General features: G+C 47.0%; 2 protein-coding genes and 1 non-coding gene across 8 annotated transcripts in view; 2 read left to right on the plus strand and 1 right to left on the minus strand.

Annotated features, from left to right (window-relative positions):
• Positions 1-18,284, minus strand: part of LOC146187709 (phenoloxidase-activating factor 2-like) — a 213,839-nt gene that overhangs the window by 13,297 nt on the left and 182,258 nt on the right. For all 6 annotated transcript variants that reach the window (XM_084603508.1, XM_084603507.1, XM_084603506.1 and 3 more), the window contains 2 exons: positions 8,752-8,858; positions 6,831-7,102 (listed from right to left, as the gene is read on the minus strand). In XM_084603508.1, the coding sequence (XP_084459634.1) occupies positions 6,831-7,102; positions 8,752-8,858 (379 nt within the window). The remainder of the gene's footprint in view (positions 1-6,830; positions 7,103-8,751; positions 8,859-18,284) is intronic.
• Positions 10,855-11,412, plus strand: LOC146187710 (protein LSM14 homolog A-like). The gene has a single exon (XM_084603390.1). The coding sequence runs from the start codon at positions 10,939-10,941 to the stop codon at positions 11,410-11,412; it is 474 nt and encodes a 157-aa protein (XP_084459516.1). The 5' UTR covers positions 10,855-10,938.
• Positions 11,403-11,475, plus strand: TRNAK-CUU (transfer RNA lysine (anticodon CUU)). The gene has a single exon. It is a non-coding gene; the product is annotated as a tRNA-Lys (tRNA).

An 18,284-nucleotide genomic window follows, 5' to 3' on the forward strand; every position in this document is an offset into this window, starting at 1 on the left:
CTTAACCAGGACTAAACCATTTATTACATAATAAAACAAAGTTAGTCTTTTTTCTTTTCGTCTGTGGGAAAGAAGAGACACATCGGCTTGAGCATAAAGAGGGGTCACTGAATCCAATCGTCGATACCGGGAGAAAATGAACCGTAGCGCCCGTCTCTGTATCTGCTCAAGCTTAGAGACCGACTTTTTGTGATATGGGTCCCATATTTCGCATGCGTAATCAAGTAAAGGCCGTACAAGCATCTTGTACGCTGTCAGTTTTGGGTCCGTAGAAGCCTGTTTTAGGACGCGTCTAATGTAGCCTAATCGCTTGTTTCCCTTCGCGGCAATGTTGTGAATATGTTTTGCCCAGCTAAGATTTGAAGTGATGGTCATGCCGAGGTACTTGTATTCATTTACTCTGGAAAGCGGGCTACCTTGCAAGCTATACACATAGTTCAGGGGCTCAAGCTTGTGAGTGATTGTCATGCAAACTGTCTTGTGTGGGTTCAGTGACATCTGCCATTCCGTGCACCAATTATCAATTTGGAGTAGATATTCATTAAGCTGAATTTTGTCATTAACGGATCTGATTTCATGGTATATAATACAATCGTCTGCGAATAGCCTCGCTTGTACTGGTGAATCCCGGATCATGTCATTAATGTATATCAGAAATAAGAGGGGGCCAAGAACTGACCCCTGGGGTACATCTGATCTAACTTCGCAAAAATCAGACCTCTTATCCCCAATGACAACATACTGTCTGCGACCTCTTAGGAAGTCCTCTACCCATCGAACTACACAGTTATGTCCCAAAACAGTTTTTACCTTAATTAGAAGCTTTCTGTGGTTAATCTTGTCGAAGGCTTTTTTGAAGTCTAAGAATATAACGTCCATCTGGCCCCTGCAATCAACCACTTTACAGAAATCATGACAACATTCCAATAGTTGTGTCACTGTTGACAAGCCCTCCCGAAAGCCATGTTGGTATTCACTAAAAAAATCATTGCGCGTTAAGTGCTGGCGAATATGTTTTGATACAATATGCTCTAAAAGCTTACAGCACACTGATGTAAGTGCTATTGGCCTGAAATTTGAAACATTAGCAGCGTCACCATCCTTAAAAACTGGGGTAACCTTACCAATCTTCCAATCATCAGGAAGCATACCTGTGGCTAAAGATTTCTTAAAAATTACGAAGAGATACCTGTCCGTCCATTCAGCGTACCTCCTTAAAAATAAATTCGGTATTTCATCCGGGCCTGCAGCCTTTGAAGTGTCTAGCTTCAGCAGTGAAGCCAGAATTCCCTCGTATGACACTTGCAATTCGTCTAATTCGGGTAAATTGTTATGCGACGCAAACTGTGTCGGTTCTCCGTCATCCGAAGTAAAAACACTTGCAAAGAACCCATTGAAAGCCTCCGCAATTTTAGCCTTGTCCTCAGTGAGACCCTGATGCGTATTCATTTTTGTTATTGGTGTCTTGGTTGCCGACAAGTGTCTCCAAAACTTTTGGGGAGATTCACGAAGATATTTACTCATTGTGATGTTGTAAAACGTTTGTTTTGATTCTTTAATCATTAATTTCAACCTTTCACTTAATGTCGTTAAGTCCACGTAACGCCGCAACCTTGCTTTACGTCTGGACACTTTTCTTTTTAGTTGAAGAATTTCTCTCGTAATCCACGGATTGTGGATACTTTTTTTCTTACATTTCAAGGGTACATATTGTGTTATATATTTGTGAACAGTTTCTTTGAAAGTTAGCCATAGTTCATTTATGTGTGCGGACTCATCGTGGCTTAATTTGTGAAAGTAGTCATAACGGTAGCTTAATTCGTCAAGTATGGCAGTGTCATAAGCTCTATTGAAATCTCTGTAGTATGTCAGGTGTTTTTGCGTACAAGAGAATGGACCCAACTGCAAAGTTACACTAACTAAGGAATGATCCGAGATTCCAGGTAGAATGGCAACTTTGTGCAGCCATGATGAGACACTGTCTGTTATGAAGACTAGATCCAGAACCGATCCACCATCACCGTGAACACGAGTAAGCTCCCTGACTACCTGTGTCAGCCCGTGGGAAAACCACATGTCAACAGCAGCTATCCCAGCTTCATTCTCCCGTGAACCCGGTTCCATTTCATCCCATTTTACATTGGGAAGGTTAAAATCTCCAGCAACAACAACATGTTTGTACTGTGCGCGCAGGTCATAAAGAAAATCGTTTAGCTTATTAATACCGTTTGAACCGGACCCAGGTGCACGATACACAGCCGCTACAATCAGCTCTTTTGTCCCTAAAAAGATTTTACACCATAATGTTTCAATGTCGGTCATTTTGCAAATGAATGTGTAATTAATAGACCTCTAAATGAAAATAGCTACCCCGCCCCCTCTGCTGCCGTTCCTAAGCACGTTGTAACCAGGCGGGCATATTTCAGAGTCACGTACATCATCGTGCAACCAGGTCTCGGTCATGATGCTCAATCAGCACATGTTCGAAATCAACACACTTGTTTACAAGGCTACGAGCGTTAAGATTCAGCAGCCTGAACACATGCGCTAGTCAATCCCCTGCGTGAGCCACTGGCGCTTTATCAGATAGCTGTTCTTTCACACGACAGCGCCGGTTTGTCGCTTCGTCCCACGTTACACCATTTATCTTAATCTTGTCGAAAACAAGAGTAACTTTTTTTCCACTTTTCCTATCGTTTACTGCGCTGCTCCAAAGACGTTGTCGTCTTCTTCTTACTTCGCATGAAAAGTCTTCGTCAATAAAGATCTTTGTTCCTTGCAGTCTGGTCCGGTAGCGCAGTATTTCTTTCTTTTCGTTATAATTTCCAAGCCGCACAATGACTGGTCTCGAGTTTCCCGTAGAAGGCTTTCCAATTCTATGTTCTGCACTCGTCACTGCTACGTTAAGTTTTTGCGCGAAGACTCCCGCAATCACTTCTGCTTCAATTGTTCCTCGGTTTCATTTTGTACCTCAAGAATGCCCCGGATCACCAAGTTCTTACTGTGATTTTGAATGTCATCAAGCTTTTTTAATACGCCCCCAACACTGGAGCTCAAACCTACAATTTCATGTTCAGCCTGCTCAATCCTTTTACATTCTTCTGAGGTCTTCGAAAGCCCCATTTCTAGGTCAACGAGCTTTTGCTTCAATTCAGCTATACCCTCTTTAATTTCATGCTGCCCATCCAAAAGCATCAGCATCATACCTATTATGTCACTGTGAGGACCTGGATTTGCTTCAATATCCCCGCAACACTTGAGCAACAGTGCCATTGTGTCCCAAAAGTCAGCAATAATTACACAAAGTGCCTGTGGGCTTGGCAGCACAAGTAGACCACGACAGTCGTCTCTGATATAAAACGCTTTTCACCAACCTGTGCGAACAACAGAAGAGGGTTGGTCATTGTCGTTGTCAAACCGGTGCCGCCCACTGACGGAAATCCCGGCCTTTGGAAACAGTCATAACGAATAAGCAAATTCCGGACAGCTGGCGGCAGAGTAAAATGAATTTGATTTATAAAGTGAAAGGAGAAAGGATGCACATAAAATCCTACAGGCCGATTACCATAACATCTGTTATGTACAGGTTAGCCATGCAGGCGGTGAAATTAAAGGTGCAAGCAATTGTTTGAAAGTAACAAGATACTCGGAGAACTTCAAAACGGCTTTAGAAATGGTAGGCGCTTAGATGATAGCCTGTTCGTGCTTACCCAATGCATCGAAATATTTACAGTGGAAAATAGACCTTTGTATTTGGCCTTCCTGGACATAAACGGGGCGTACGACAACGTAAGCAGGGAACTCCTGTGGAACATATTAAAAGAAAAAGGTATCGGTTATGAGATAATAGAGTTCCTACAGGAAATATACCGGGATAACAAAGTAGAAATTACGTGGGAAGGGATAAGAAGTACGGAGGATGTCAAAGTATGCAAAGGATTAAGACAAGGCTGTCCTCTATCACCGGTGCTGTTAACGCTTTATATGATAAACCTGGAACGGAGGATACAAGACAGTAACCTAGGTTTTAACCTGTCATATAGATTAGGTGGAAAGGCGGTAGAGCAGCACCTCCCCGGTTTGATGTATGCAGACGATATTGTGCTGCTAGCTGAGAGTCTGGAAGAATTGCAAACTCTATTTAAGTATTTCGGAGACGAAGGGGACGCTCTAGGCTTCAGTTTCAGCGAAGTTAAGTCGGGTCTGATGATTTTCAACGGCTCAACTGATCAGGGTCTTAAAATACAAGACCATGAAATACACAGAGTAGCAGAATATAAATATCTGGAGGTATGGGTAAACGAAGAATTGGCATACATTGGAAAGCATGAGCAATCACTTAAGGCCAAAGGGCGAAGGAATACCGGGATAATGAAGCATAAGGCATTCTGGGGATACAACAGGCATGAGGTTTTGAAGGGTATTTGATAAGGAATTATGGTGCCCGGGCTTACTTTCGGAAATGCGGTTTTGTGCCTAAAATCAGAGAATTAGAAATTAGAAATAATCATTCTAGTAGAAATTAAGAAGAAGAAATGGACATGGGCAGGACATGTAGTGCGAAGAGAGGATAACCGATGGTCGCTGATGGTAACAAACTGGATTCCAAGGGAAGGAAAGCGTAGCAGGGGGCGGCAGAAAGTTAGGTGGGCGGATGAGATTAAGAAGTTCGCAGGGGTCAAGTGGATGCAACTAGCACAGAACCGGGTTAAGTGGAGAAATATGGGAGAGACCTTCGCCCTGCAGTGGGTATAATCAGGCTGATGATGATGATGATGAATAAATCAGAGATCCGTTGGACGATTAGCACTAGGTGCCCACAGCAAAACTACAAATGAGGCGGTACAGGGAGATATGGGCTGGGTATCTTTCGAAGTACGGGAAGCTCAGAGTAAAATATTATATGAGGAACGCCTGAGGAAATTGGACAGTAACAGATGGGCCGCTAAAGTATTTAAATACCTGTACCTAAAAAGCGTTGACTCACAATGGAGGAAAAGAACTAGGAAACTAACTAGTAAGTATGCTAGTAACAAGGACGGAGAAATAAAGAGCATTAAGCGGCAGGTGAAAAACACAGAAGGTAAAAATTGGATAAATTCGATGGAAAAGAAACAGAGTGTGGAATGATACCGAAAGTGGAAAATGCAGATCAGGAAGGAAGATTTCTTTGATAACTCAAGACGCAGTCCCTTACTTTTTGAAGCTAGATCAGGGTGCCTTAGAACACGCAGCTACAAAAAGAAATTTAACAATGGAGATGGCGCATGTACTGTATGTGGCAACTCCAGGGAAACAATTGACCATATTATACTCGAAAGTAATGGTATGCATCCGGAAGTTGATGCAGGCGCAGTCACTGTTCCTGAAGCTCTGGGGTTTAGAGATACCAGTGGCCAGGTGAATAAACCGGCGGTGGAAGCTAGCAAAAAACGACTGGAAGATTGGTTGCTTAAAAGCAGAGAAGTGGAATAATGTTAGTAATGTAGAAACAAAAATTTATTAAATAGAATGATGGTATAGTTAACTAATATAAAATAATAATTAAGTATAGGACGAAAAATTAGCATGATAGCTACTGCTACGACCCCGTTTCATAAGGGACGCTCCTATATTCCATCCAACCCATCCCATCCACATACACTCGACCACAAGGTCGAGTGTATCTGCCATGACTCGAGGAGGAGTCTTTTCCGATAATTGGTCTCGGCCTCCAGGATGAACGTTTCTTCGAAATTTATTCTGTGGTCAGAATCTTCTGAATGTTCCGCTACAGGGTTGCGTTCTCTCGAAATATTCCTGTGCTGCCGAATTCTTTCTGTTAGGTTTTGTTTCGCCAATGTAGGAAGTGCGGATAAAATTGTGCTTGGGCTAAGAGAATGTGCAGCGTGCATGTATTAGATGGCGCCTCTAGGCGAGCACTGATGCTAGCAGCACGGCTTTGGCTCGTGCCGGCAGTAAGACGATGATATCGCAACCGAGACGGGTCACGACCTTTCAAACACCTGGGCAGAATCGGAGCGTTCATAAGGCTAGTTGGCTTGGCTGAGGATCATCATCATCACTGCAGGGCGAAGGCCCTTAGGTTAGTCTCCTGCATATTGATTTTCAAGACTGCTATTCCTGTCTAAGTCATTTTTTGATACTTATCCTCGCCAGAGATTTGGTCATACTGCCACTTCAAATGTGGACATCGTCGAAAATAGGCTGGCCCAAAAAAGATAAAATATTGACTGTTCAGTTGAGGATTGTGTTGAGTGTAGACAGGGCAAAAAAGACGAGGACGTATGAAGGACACAAACGAGCGCTGACTTTCAACTGATGCTTTATTGCTTGTCCTGTGAAACTATATACTGGGAACAATCAACAAAGTAAAACGTAATGGCATTCATATTAATAAATACACAATATCTTCAGGTGCCGATGAGCGCTCGTTTGCATACTTCATACGTCCTCGTCTCTTTTTGTGCTGTCTACACTCAATGGATTACCAGCTTGCTTAAGTGTCTGTTTTTTACCAGATGTTGTTGACCTACGTTCGAAACCAGCTTTGACTACTCGAACATTGACCCCCAACTGACTCTGTAGAACTGCAAAACTGAGTTCAATCACCTGTCCCCAAACTTAGGTGGATTCCTTACTGTGGACTCAAGATGTGCTTCCGCGCGACACTGCTTTGGTTGGCGTAATCCTCTGATTTTTCTGCGCTTCACTGTGTAAGCTAAACATGCGTTATGATGTGCAACACTCTTGATACTACAAATCATAAATGCGTCGTCCCGCTGGTTAAATTTGTTCCTTATATATACACCAGGCTGAGCAGCACTCACGGTAGGCGTCTTTTCCCCAGCCGGTGACGACGCAGGAGCTGCCCTCGAACGCGTCCTCCAGCTTGGGAAGACAGATGGGCGAGATGTGGGGCGCGAAGTTGACGGGCCGCGTGAGCTCCAGCAGGGCGATGTCGTTCCACAGGGAGCTGTTGCGGAAGTACTGGTGGATGAAGATGTTGCCCACGTCGTAGTCCTCGTGCGGGTAGAACTCCTTCATGGACTGCGTGTCCCACTCGCCCAGACGGACCTTGAGCGGTACGCGGTCGGCGCCACTGAAAAGGACACATTATGTCACAGCTTTTGCTGCTTTTCTGGATTTATAGCGTTTAGACAATATGGGAATATTAGCAGTAATAGTGCAAACAACGTGTGGACAAAATGTGATTGGCGATTAGTTTAGGCCAAGCAAAACCGGTCCTTTGAAAATCTCGCCCTTTTTAACGTCACATATCTCCGCGGCCGTTTTGCCTTCACAAAGTACTTGATTTCCTCAAAACTTGTTCTGTTCATCTGCCAAAAGCGCGATGAACAGGCTGGCGCTGCTGTGAAGGATGTTACTTCCGGCTAGAGTCGAAAGCCCGAAACTAAGGAGGAAACATTGAGAGAGAAAATTGCCTGGCCTCTGTGTGATGTCTCCAACTGCAAATGAAAATGGGGGTTACCCCTCTCCACTTGCAGGGGAAAGGAGGTAGATGCCTGACTGTGAAAATGAATCAAAGACTAGTTTACGACTAAAAACGGGATCAGAACAAAATCAGTGTTTAAATAGGTTGGTGAATGGAAAGCGATCAGTCAGAATGTGGGTGTCTTGGACACACAAAAAAAAAAATTGCCGTTAAAATTTCTCCTACCAAATCTAGTTCATTGTCCCTGAAAGAGCGCACTCCACTTATTCGTTTTCAAACACCTAAGTTCAATACAGGTATTTCGTACTAGGAGAAAGGACTGCGAAACAGCTGCTCCCACCTTGAAGATCAGCTAAAGCGAGATTAGATTTACAAGTTGAAATCGCCGTCGCACTAAGAAATTCCAGCATGATTTTGCGATGTATAAAAGCAGTCTTTACCAGTCGACATTCGGCAGCAGGATACGGTGTTGGGCGAGTCGGTTCAGGGGGAATTGGTATGTGCGCTAAAAGAACCATCACGAACTTGATGTTTATTCGAAAGGGTGGCACGCTTACATAGTTTGCCTCAAAACGGTATCAAAGCATATATAGAAAAAGGTGACAAGAACCCCAAGCAGAGGGGAGGCAGGGAAAGTCATGGTTATACGCCTTCGAGAAAACTCTTTTCACTTACGTAAAGTTTGACGTATGACTGATACAGTCTGCACCTCTTGTAATAGGCTTAAACAAGTTGTCGTGCATTTTTATCGTTGCAGGATCATAGTTTCTTTTAGCTTGCATTTTTGTGTGTGTTTTGGCAGGCGACGTCACATAGGCAATGTTTTGGCCCCACCACGAAGAAGCGCAATGGCTGCACCCTTATGTGGACCGCCAAATGGGCGAATTCATGCGATATATGTAGGGCTGATCAACGTCTGGCAAACCGTTGCTAAAAGAAACGATGGTCCTGCAGCTATAAAAAAGGTGGTATGAGGGATACTTGAATAAAACTTTACGTTAGTGAAAAGCCTTTTCCCGAAGGCACCCTTATCGTATTTTTTTGCGATATATGACTGTTTTGAGCCTCCACTGGCAAACTATGTAAGCCTGCCACCCTTTCTACTAAACATCAGTTGAAGATCCTCATCTGTCGTCTTTTTTTGCATATCTTCGCATCCACATTAAGCAGCCGAATGATAGCGATTCCAGCCAACCACCCGGCATAAAATAAATCTCGTTTAAAGGCTCTGGGAGAGTTCGCTACAGGAGAAAATAAAAGGACGCACTTTCCATCGTACACAAAGCGGGACTCACGTGAACCGGGCGACGCAGTGGGCGACGGTGAGCACGTATCGGCTCGCGATCAGGGTGCCTCCGCACTCGAACTTCAGGATGTCGCTCTCGTACTTCAGCACAGCCGCCTTGAAGAGGAAAACAATTTGCGCTGAAAATTATATGGCCACTTACGGATTACATTTTCAGTCCATTATTGTGAGCGCCTCTACCCCGACCGCGGAAACCACTAAATTTCCCACACCCGTTTCAAGCGCGAACGCACGATGAAAATATGCTGTGCACAGCATCGGTACAACATTTAACGACTACCAGACAAGGTCCCATGTACTCATTTTAGTCACCGGTGGCTCGTTTACCAAGAATATCAGTTTTCTTGGATCACGTTTAATTCTGCTCACAAGAGCGTGATGGCGTTGTAATGGCGTGATGGCGTTGTTGGGATATACACCCAGCCCAAATGGGCATGTATTTAACAAGGCGAATTGAATGAGTATTCATTAAAACTTTCTGTTATGCGAGTTGGTAGTTCATCTTGATGTAGGGTTTTTTTAGCGCAAACAAAGACAAGGACAAGAAAGGCGAGACGTACACACACAAGCCCGAACTATGAACTGACTTTATTCGTGGAAAGCAACATGATATATAGGCCGACGGGTGAGAGATAATGAAACGAAATCTAGAAACAATGAAAAAAACAAAACAAATCACAAGGTAAAAGCCAGGAAATCAAGGCGCATGCGCGGGTGGGCGTGTGTTACATTTGAAAAGACTTTCTAGAGTCAACAGGTAGCGGCGTGTTCGGGTTCGAACAGTTTTTTTTTTTTTTTTTTTTTATTGCGCTGCTCGCTCAGAGGCGCCTAGGGCCAACCTCTTTGTCCAATGCCGTGCCCTGGCTTGTGATACGAGCGCGGCGCGAGGGGCACTACAGCTTGAATGACTTGTTTACGTGAATGCAAAATGGGGACACTGCGTTGTGTGCGGAAAGTCATTCGTATTCTAAAGTATATTAGCGTTAAGAAAAAATAATTGCACTGTTGACATATTAAGTACTTCATTAAAACTTCCTGCTGGGCGAGTTGGTAGTTCATCTTGATGTACGGTGTTTTAGCGCAAATTTCTTCGCGTTAAAAAAACCCTACATCAAGATATTGAGTACTGCGAGCACCCCCCCCCCCCCCCCCCAATATACCCAAAAACAAAATAAATTAGAAGCGTCAAATAATTTTGCACTCTGATCTCTCGTGGAAAATCGACGTCGACTCGAAAGAACCTAGTCCTCGAAATAACTTTCCTGCTTCTTAGCTTTTAAATGCTGAAGGCTCCGCCTTCTAGAATACGGGTTCGCGAGCGATGGTCTCGCCCGACGAGTGAAAACCAAGTCTTTCTTAAAAACACCGGTTTATTCCGGATCAACAGAAAAGTATAAAATAGAAAAGAAACAGCATTGGTCAAAACTGCGCTGGAAACATGCCGTCGAAGTTCGCGACAATGGACTATGAGGATAAAACGGGACAAGGGTCAGGGCTTCACCGCGACAACACAAAGCACACTGCGGCGCGATGGGCGAGTAATAGGGCCAAAGCGTTGATCACGGTACAAGAACATTGCTACTCGCGTGGCAGCACTCACGCTAACAGTACTCCTAAGGCTTCCTTGAAGGTGCCGCTTCCGTCTTCGCCTCGCAGGACTCCGCTCCGTCGTCCGTGTACATCCCGCCGGCTTGGGACGCTGCCACGCCGCCCTTCTGTGGCCGGCCTCCCGGCGAAAAAGCCCCGAGCCTTGCTTCCAACGCGCTTATCTACCCTCTGTCTCGCGCCGATAACATGCCGCCCCCGCTCCGGGCAGCTCGCTCATGCGTACTCGCGCTGCCCGGGCGGACACAAACACAAACAGAAAAAAGCGCGCGCGGTTCGAAACGCTAAAAGGGGCTGTGGGGCCCCACACTCCCCCCCTCTCAAGACGGGACACCTCCCGACGAAAAAGCCCCGAGCCTTGCTTCCAACGCGCTTATCTACCCTCTGTCTCGCGCCGATAACATGCCGCCCCCGCTCCGGGCAGCTCGCTCATGCGTATTCGCGCTGCCCGGGCGGACACAAACACAAACAGAAAAAACGGATCTCATGATTTGACTCGGGTTGAGTTGGTTAGGCCGGAGTAATCTGTTGTGATCCTGCTGGAGGCACGCAGTTCGTTCCCGAGTGCACAATGAGTACCGGTATACCATACTTAGGCAGCAAAATAAGCCTAATATCAAAGTCGGAGATTCGGTATGAAGGCATTCTGTACACTATCGATACCAAAGAGTCAACCGTTGCTTTGGCTAAAGTACGGTCCTTTGGCACTGAAGATCGCCCCACTGATCGCCCCGTAGCGCCCAGAGATGAAGTGTACGAGTATATTATCTTCAGGGCCCATGACATTAAAGACCTTCGTGTGTCCGAGCCTCCCAAGCCCCAGTCAACTTTGCCTGGAGGTCTCACTAATGACCCTGCCATTGTTCAACATTCAGCTACTCCTGTTGGTGCTGGAGCAGGCTTTTCTGCGCCTGCATACAACCAGGCACCTTCATCATATGGTCCTGTGGGAACTTTGCCGTCATATTCTATGGCTCCACAGTACTCGTCACAGCCTTCGCAGCCGCCAGCGGCAAGCCTAGGTGGATCCCAACAGCCCGGCTAGCTCAGTCGGTAGAGCATGAGACTCTTAATCTCAGGGTCGTGGGTTCGGGCCCCACGTTGGGCGCCAAATGAAGGCTCCGCCTTCTAGAATACGGGTTCGCGAGCGATGGTCTCGCCCGACGAGTGAAAACCAAGTCTTTCTTAAAAACACCGGTTTATTCCGGATCAACAGAAAAGTATAAAATAGAAAAGAAACAGCATTGGTCAAAACTGCGCTGGAAACATGCCGTCGAAGTTCGCGACAATGGACTATGAGGATAAAACGGGACAAGGGTCAGGGCTTCACCGCGACAACACAAAGCACACTGCGGCGCGATGGGCGAGTAATAGGGCCAAAGCGTTGATCACGGTACAAGAACATTGCTACTCGCGTGGCAGCACTCACGCTAACAGTACTCCTAAGGCTTCCTTGAAGGTGCCGCTTCCGTCTTCGCCTCGCAGGACTCCGCTCCGTCGTCCGTGTACATCCCGCCGGCTTGGGACGCTGCCACGCCGCCCTTCTGTGGCCGGCCTCCCGGCGAAAAAGCCCCGAGCCTTGCTTCCAACGCGCTTATCTACCCTCTGTCTCGCGCCGATAACATGCCGCCCCCGCTCCGGGCAGCTCGCTCATGCGTACTCGCGCTGCCCGGGCGGACACAAACACAAACAGAAAAAAGCGCGCGCGGTTCGAAACGCTAAAAGGGGCTGTGGGGCCCCACAATGCATTGCGCAAATAAAGGATTACTATTATCATCATTATCATCATCATTATCATCATCATCATTATCATCATCATCATCATCATCATCATCATAATCATCATAATCATCATCATCATCATCATCATCATCATCATCATCATCATCATCATCATCATTATCATCATCATCATTATCATTATTATCATTATTATTATTATTATTATTATTGTTATTATTATTATTATTATTATTATTATTATTATTATTATTATTATTATTATTATTATTTTAAGGAACCGACGGGCACAACAGATTAGCGCGGGGAGTCGGGGAAAGTGTGAGGCTACCAGCCCAGCTCATCTTTGTTCCCGAAGCAGGAGTAGATACACACATTCACGTGGGCCCCGAGGGAACGCTGTGAGCATAATAGCTACTGCTACCACCCCGCTTCAAAGGGGACGCTCCTATATTCCATCCGAATGACAGATGCCTTTCCTTTCTAGTAAACGACTTATAGAACGCCGGTGAACTTAGACGCGCTCGACATGGAAGCCAAGGAGAGTTTTGCTGCTGAGAAATTAGCTTATGATCCCGAGGTAGTCATTGCTTTTAGCTACGTATGTCGAGGCATAGCTGAGCAAAGCCATGTTTCATTTTAATAACATCTTTCGTCTGCTTAGGCAATTTGCCGGCATCCTCTCTAACTATCCTACCGCTTGCTTATACAGCGCACTCCGTAATAATAATAGCTCGGAAAATATCGTTCATCGCTTTTACAAGGTCTTTGTCATCTGTTAACGGTGAATATTGTAACTAGTACAAGGCAGCGATCACTGATCGGAACAGTTCCACGCACTACACTCAGTTTTCGTCCTCTTTGTCCTCTGTTCAGAGACGCACTCCCTCTTCGAAAGCGGCGACTCGACGCTGGGAGTGTCCTCAAGCTATATGCACACAGGAGAAGCAGGGAACACAAAGCTCATCATACGGTTTCATCCGCACTACATGAACAGTTTCAGCACTTGAGCGCCGCCGAAGGTCGTTGGCCCCGAGCAACAATTTCGTAAGTCACGTTATTAAGACGTCGAATGACCTTGTATGACCCAAAGCAACGGCCCTCAAGTAAGATCCATGCCCACTTGCTAGAAAGGGGCTGTTGGCGGAGGGATCGGCTGAAGAAGCCCCTGCAGGCTTCAGCGGAGGTGTCTTTCGTCGCTGGCAATCTCGGCATGTTCGCACGTAGTGCTGGACTGAAGGCAGCAACTTAGGCCAATAGTACTTTTGCCGAATGCGTGCTAATGTTCGCGTGACTCCTAAATGACCAACCGAAGGCTCATCGTGGCATGCGTGCAAGATTTCTGGCCGGAGGTCGGATGGCACAACGAGAAGAAAGGTTTCCTTGTTGTGCTGAAAGTTTCTCTTATATAGGACGCGATTGCGAATGCTGTAGGAGGTTAAACCCCGTGCGAAAGCACGTGGGACAGCTACATCAAGGCCTTCGAGATGCTCAGTAAGAGGGCGTAAACCGGGGTCAGCCCGTTGGCGCTGGGCCATGTCGGTGGTCGTGACTACAGCAAGAAACGAAAACTCATCGTCTTCTCGGTCGGGAGGGGCCGCATCAACTGGTGCACGAGACAAGCAATCGGCGTCGCTGTGCTTACGGCCGCTCTTGTATACAACCGTAATGTCGTATTCCTGGAGACGGAGGCTCCACCTTGCAAGCCGTCCAGAGGGGTCTTTGAGGTTGGCTAGCCAGCATAACGAATGGTGGTCGCTCACAGCCCTAAAAGGGCGGCCGTAAAGATAGGGTCGGAACTTAGTTATCACCCAAACTACCGCTAGACATTCCTTTTCAGTGGTTGAATAGTTTGCCTCTCCTTTTGAAAGAGAGCGAGTCGCGTAAGCGATAACTTTTCAGTGCCATTTTGCCGCTGAATCAGAACGGCACCGAGTCCAAAATTACTGACATCGGTATGAATATCCGTAGCAGCGTTTTCATCAAAATGGGCAAGTATCGATGTGGCCTGCAGTCGCCGGCATAGCTCGTTGAAGGCCTCCTATCATCTTGCCACGAAAAAGGAACATTGTCTCGCGTAAGAAGCGTAAAAGGCTCGGTAATCGCTGAAAAACTCTCGACGAAACGCCTCTAATAGGCACAAAGCCGCAAAAACCTTCTAACGGACTTTTTGTCGGTTGGGAGCGGGAAGTTTTCCACAGCAGCAGTCTTGTCGGGATCCAGTTTCACGCCCTCAGCACTAATAACATGGCCAAGAAAGCGGAGCTCCTGGAATCCGAAATGGCATTTCTGTGGTTTTATCGTCAGTTGGGCTGAATGCAGCACCTGTAGTACCATTCGCAGCAGGTCGAGGTGCTCCTCAAAACTAGCCGCGAAAATGACATCGTCGAGATACACTAGCCACGCTTGCCACTTCAGTCCAGAGAGAACGGTGTCCATCATACGTTGAAAGGTTGCTGGCGCAGAACAGAGACCGAAAGGAAGCACTTTAAATTCATAAAGGCTGTCGGGGGTGACGTTTCTCTCTGTCCCTTTCTTCCACTTCTAGCTGCCATTATTGAGGTCAAGCGACGAGAAATATTTGACATTGCGTAACCGGTCGTCGATACGTGGGAGCGGGTATACGTCTTGTTTAGTTACCGGATTTAAATTACTATAATCGACGCAAAAACGCAAGGTGTTGTCTTTTTTTCTTCACCATCACTACCGGCGAAGCCCAGGAGCTGGTAGACGGCTGTACCACGCTGTCGGTAAGCATTTATTGCACCTGATTTCGAATACTCTCTCGTTCCGTTGGCGACACGCGGTATGGGTGTTGTGAAATCGGTTTGGTCTCCGCGTCAACCATAATGCGGTGTTTGGCTACTGGGGTGCGCCCGACTTTCGAAGACATTGCAAAGAATCCAGAAAATCCTGAAGGAGCTCTAGGAGTCGCCGCCGCTCAACCACCGACAGATTGGAAATAATGTCCACAGTTGATAAAATGTTGGGTACATCGCATCCGGCTGGCGACGGCGGAGCCAGAGTACAGATGTTCGCTGGCTCAAAAAAGTCGGCAACATACGCGATTGCCGTTCCTTTCGCAATGTGCTGAAACTCGGTTCCGAAATTTGTAATCCAGAGCTTCGCACAACCCCGCAAGCGAACCAGTCCTCTTGCTGCGCAAATCCCTTTCTCAAGAAGCAGGCCCACGTTCCCCTCTGCCAGTACGTCGCGGTCGCATGGTGAGTCGCTTTCTACCAAGACCATAATGCTGCACCTTGGCGGGACCGTAACGTCAGCAGCTGCAATACGTAAGGCGGGCGTTGATGAACCGTCGACGCTAGATCTCGCAATGGCTTGGCTCGGCAAAAACGTTACACGTGATTCTCGCAAATTAATTATCGCACCAATAGCCTGTAAGAAGTCCAAGCCGAGTATGACGTCTCGCGAACAGTGGGTAAGAACAACAAAGTCGCCAACATAAACAAATCCGTCAATTACAACTCTCGCAACGCATCTTCGAGCCGGGGTAATAAGGTGTCCCCCTGCAGTGCGGATCTGAGGCCCAGTCCACTCGGTTAAAACTTTCTTCAATTTCCTGGCTAACCCCCTGCTCATAACTGGATAGTCCGCCCCCGTATCAGCTAACGCTGTAATGAGAAAATCGTCGATAGAAACCGGTATGTCCGAAGCTGCGCACTGAGGTTCATCGTTACATGACGGCGTCTGATAGCCGTTATGTTGTACTAAACTTGATAGAGGATGATCGGCACTTCGCTCGTCAGCGGCCTCACCTCCTCAGGTCGCTGTTTCTAGTTTTCCCGAAGGCTCGGGGAGCGGGGGCTCGGCTAGCGGCCAGTGCAGTCTGTAGACTTGGAGAACGATAACGGGAAGAGGTAATGACGCGGGACCCGTATTGGGGAGGCGTCTGGAAGATTCGTATGCGTCGCCAGGTACTCCTCGATTTCGGGTGGTACCGTTCACCACTCCGAGGACATCGTGCGCGCGGATGGAAGCCACGAAGTCCGTCCGGCGCGGCGGTACGGACAGAACCTCAACATGTGACCAGCCTCACCACAGTGGTAACAAAGGGGCCAGACGTCAGTCCTCCGAAACCGTGCCTCGGCTAGAAGAGGGCTTCGATCAAGAGTAGGGATGTCCACACTGGGAGAATCGTACCCACTATGGTGCTGGTTTGGCACAGTGGGGTTCACTCTTGGAGGATCACAGAGGGTATGCTGCTGAAGCACGGACGCGTACGCTGGCACACTCGGTGGCTGCGCACCAGGCACAGACGGTTCCGGGACGGCTTGCCTCACTTCTTCGCGAACGACCTCCGCGAGTGATGGAAGCCTCGACGATGACGTTAGACCCTGTAGCTGAATGTGTCTCAGCTCTTCTCTGACCACAGATCGAATAAGGCATCATCAGAATCGTTCAAGCCGGAACCATAGACGACCGGTGGACACGTTACGGTTATAGTGCTGAGCCCTGTGTCGAAGTGTTTGTTCTGTCATGGTGGCCTCCGTTAGAAAATCTGATGCCGTGCCAGGTGGATTGCGCACAAGCCCAGCCAATAGTTCTTGTTTCACCCCGCGCATTAGGTGGCGCACTTTCTTCTCATCTGACATATTTGGATCAGCACGCCTAAAAAGGCGGATCATGTCCTCGTAGTACATTCCAATACTTTCATTAGGGGCTTGTACGCGAGATTGCAGCGCCGACTCCGCACGCTCTCTTCAGTCGTTGGCGGTGTAGGTCGCCAACAGCTGGCGACGAAAGAGGTCCTATGATGATAGCGTTGTTTCGTGGTTCACGAACCACATCCGCGCTGAATCTTCGAGGGCAAAGTACACATTATAAAGCTTCCTTTGCTAATCCCGGCCGTTGTAATTGGCAACCCGTTTGAATTGGTCCAGCCAGTCTTCAGCGTCCTCATAAAGCTCGCCATGGAAGGAAGGTGGCGTTCGAGACTGGAGGACGACGAATTGGGGTGAAGACTCTCCGTTAGCCGCAATGTTAGTGTTGGATCTATGCATGTTGATGACAGGCATGCAGGAAAGAGGCCCGAACTCTGACGACTGACCTCGAAGGCGGCGGCTGCAACTGCAATGGACCGGTGTCAAATCCGTGGTGGCTCTCGGTTGCTCTTGAGAGGTGGAACTCAGCAGAAAGGAAAATCGTACCCCGCACCTCCACCAGAAAATGTAACGAGTACAAGGCAGCGATCACTGATCGGAACGCACTACACTGAGCTTTCGTCCTCTTTGTCCTCTGTTCAGAGAGGCAATATCTATTCTGTACCGAGATCCGGAATTCTGCCTTCCCCCTCAAGGCTCATTTGTTCATGATCTTCTTCGCAGACTACAGGCCAGAAATTATCCCAACCCAGTACGGCTGCCCTATTTAAAAGTAGAGGACGGAGGACGCGAAAACTGTAAAGAGTGCGAAGTTATACTAGACTACATAATCTGCCTTTTTTCGACTGGCGCCAACATTCCAAACATGGAAGCTTTGGAGTCCCTCCTACAAATCGGGAACCTTGAGACCCAAAACTAAGACATCCGCCGGGCGGCTGCGGCCGTGAAGAAGCAGAGTAATATTGCGGGCTTCTAGTTGCGAATTCCCCGCCCCCTACTGGTGTACCTGAGTGTGGGTGTAGGGGAACCTCCTATATGGGTGGTAATAAAGTTATCAATCAATCAATGCCGGCATGCAGAAACAAGCGAGGTACCAGCGCTAGAATTTCAAACAGGCTCTCGTACTAGCATTTCGTGTAAAAAAAAAAACGACACTATAGGCTCCGCCTTAAAGGTATGACGCGATAGCATTTCACACCCATATGGGCGATGTTTTTCATTTCTTTTTATTTTATGTTGATTTTTTATACTCCGATCGTCAGCAAACATTGGCATTTCATTCTGAGCTCTTCGAAACAAATGAACGAATTCTTTATGCTTTCAATTATTTGAAATTTCATTTTATCAATTACACACTCTACATATTCTTAACTAGCATCATCAAGCCCTGTCTTTACACTGTGGGCATTTTGAGATCTCTGGACCCTCCTTCATTTTTTTCATTTTTTATTATTCTATTAATTGCAATAATTTAATTACGTCGTCAGCGCCTATCACATACTCCGATCAATCGTCAAACACTAGAACCACAAGTTACCATGATAATTTTATTTCC

The sequence above is a fragment of the Amblyomma maculatum genome, chromosome 5 (genome assembly GCF_055883805.1).
Source record: "Amblyomma maculatum isolate TAMU_Amacu chromosome 5, ASM5588380v1, whole genome shotgun sequence".
NCBI classification, from domain to species: Eukaryota; Metazoa; Arthropoda; class Arachnida; order Ixodida; family Ixodidae; genus Amblyomma; species Amblyomma maculatum.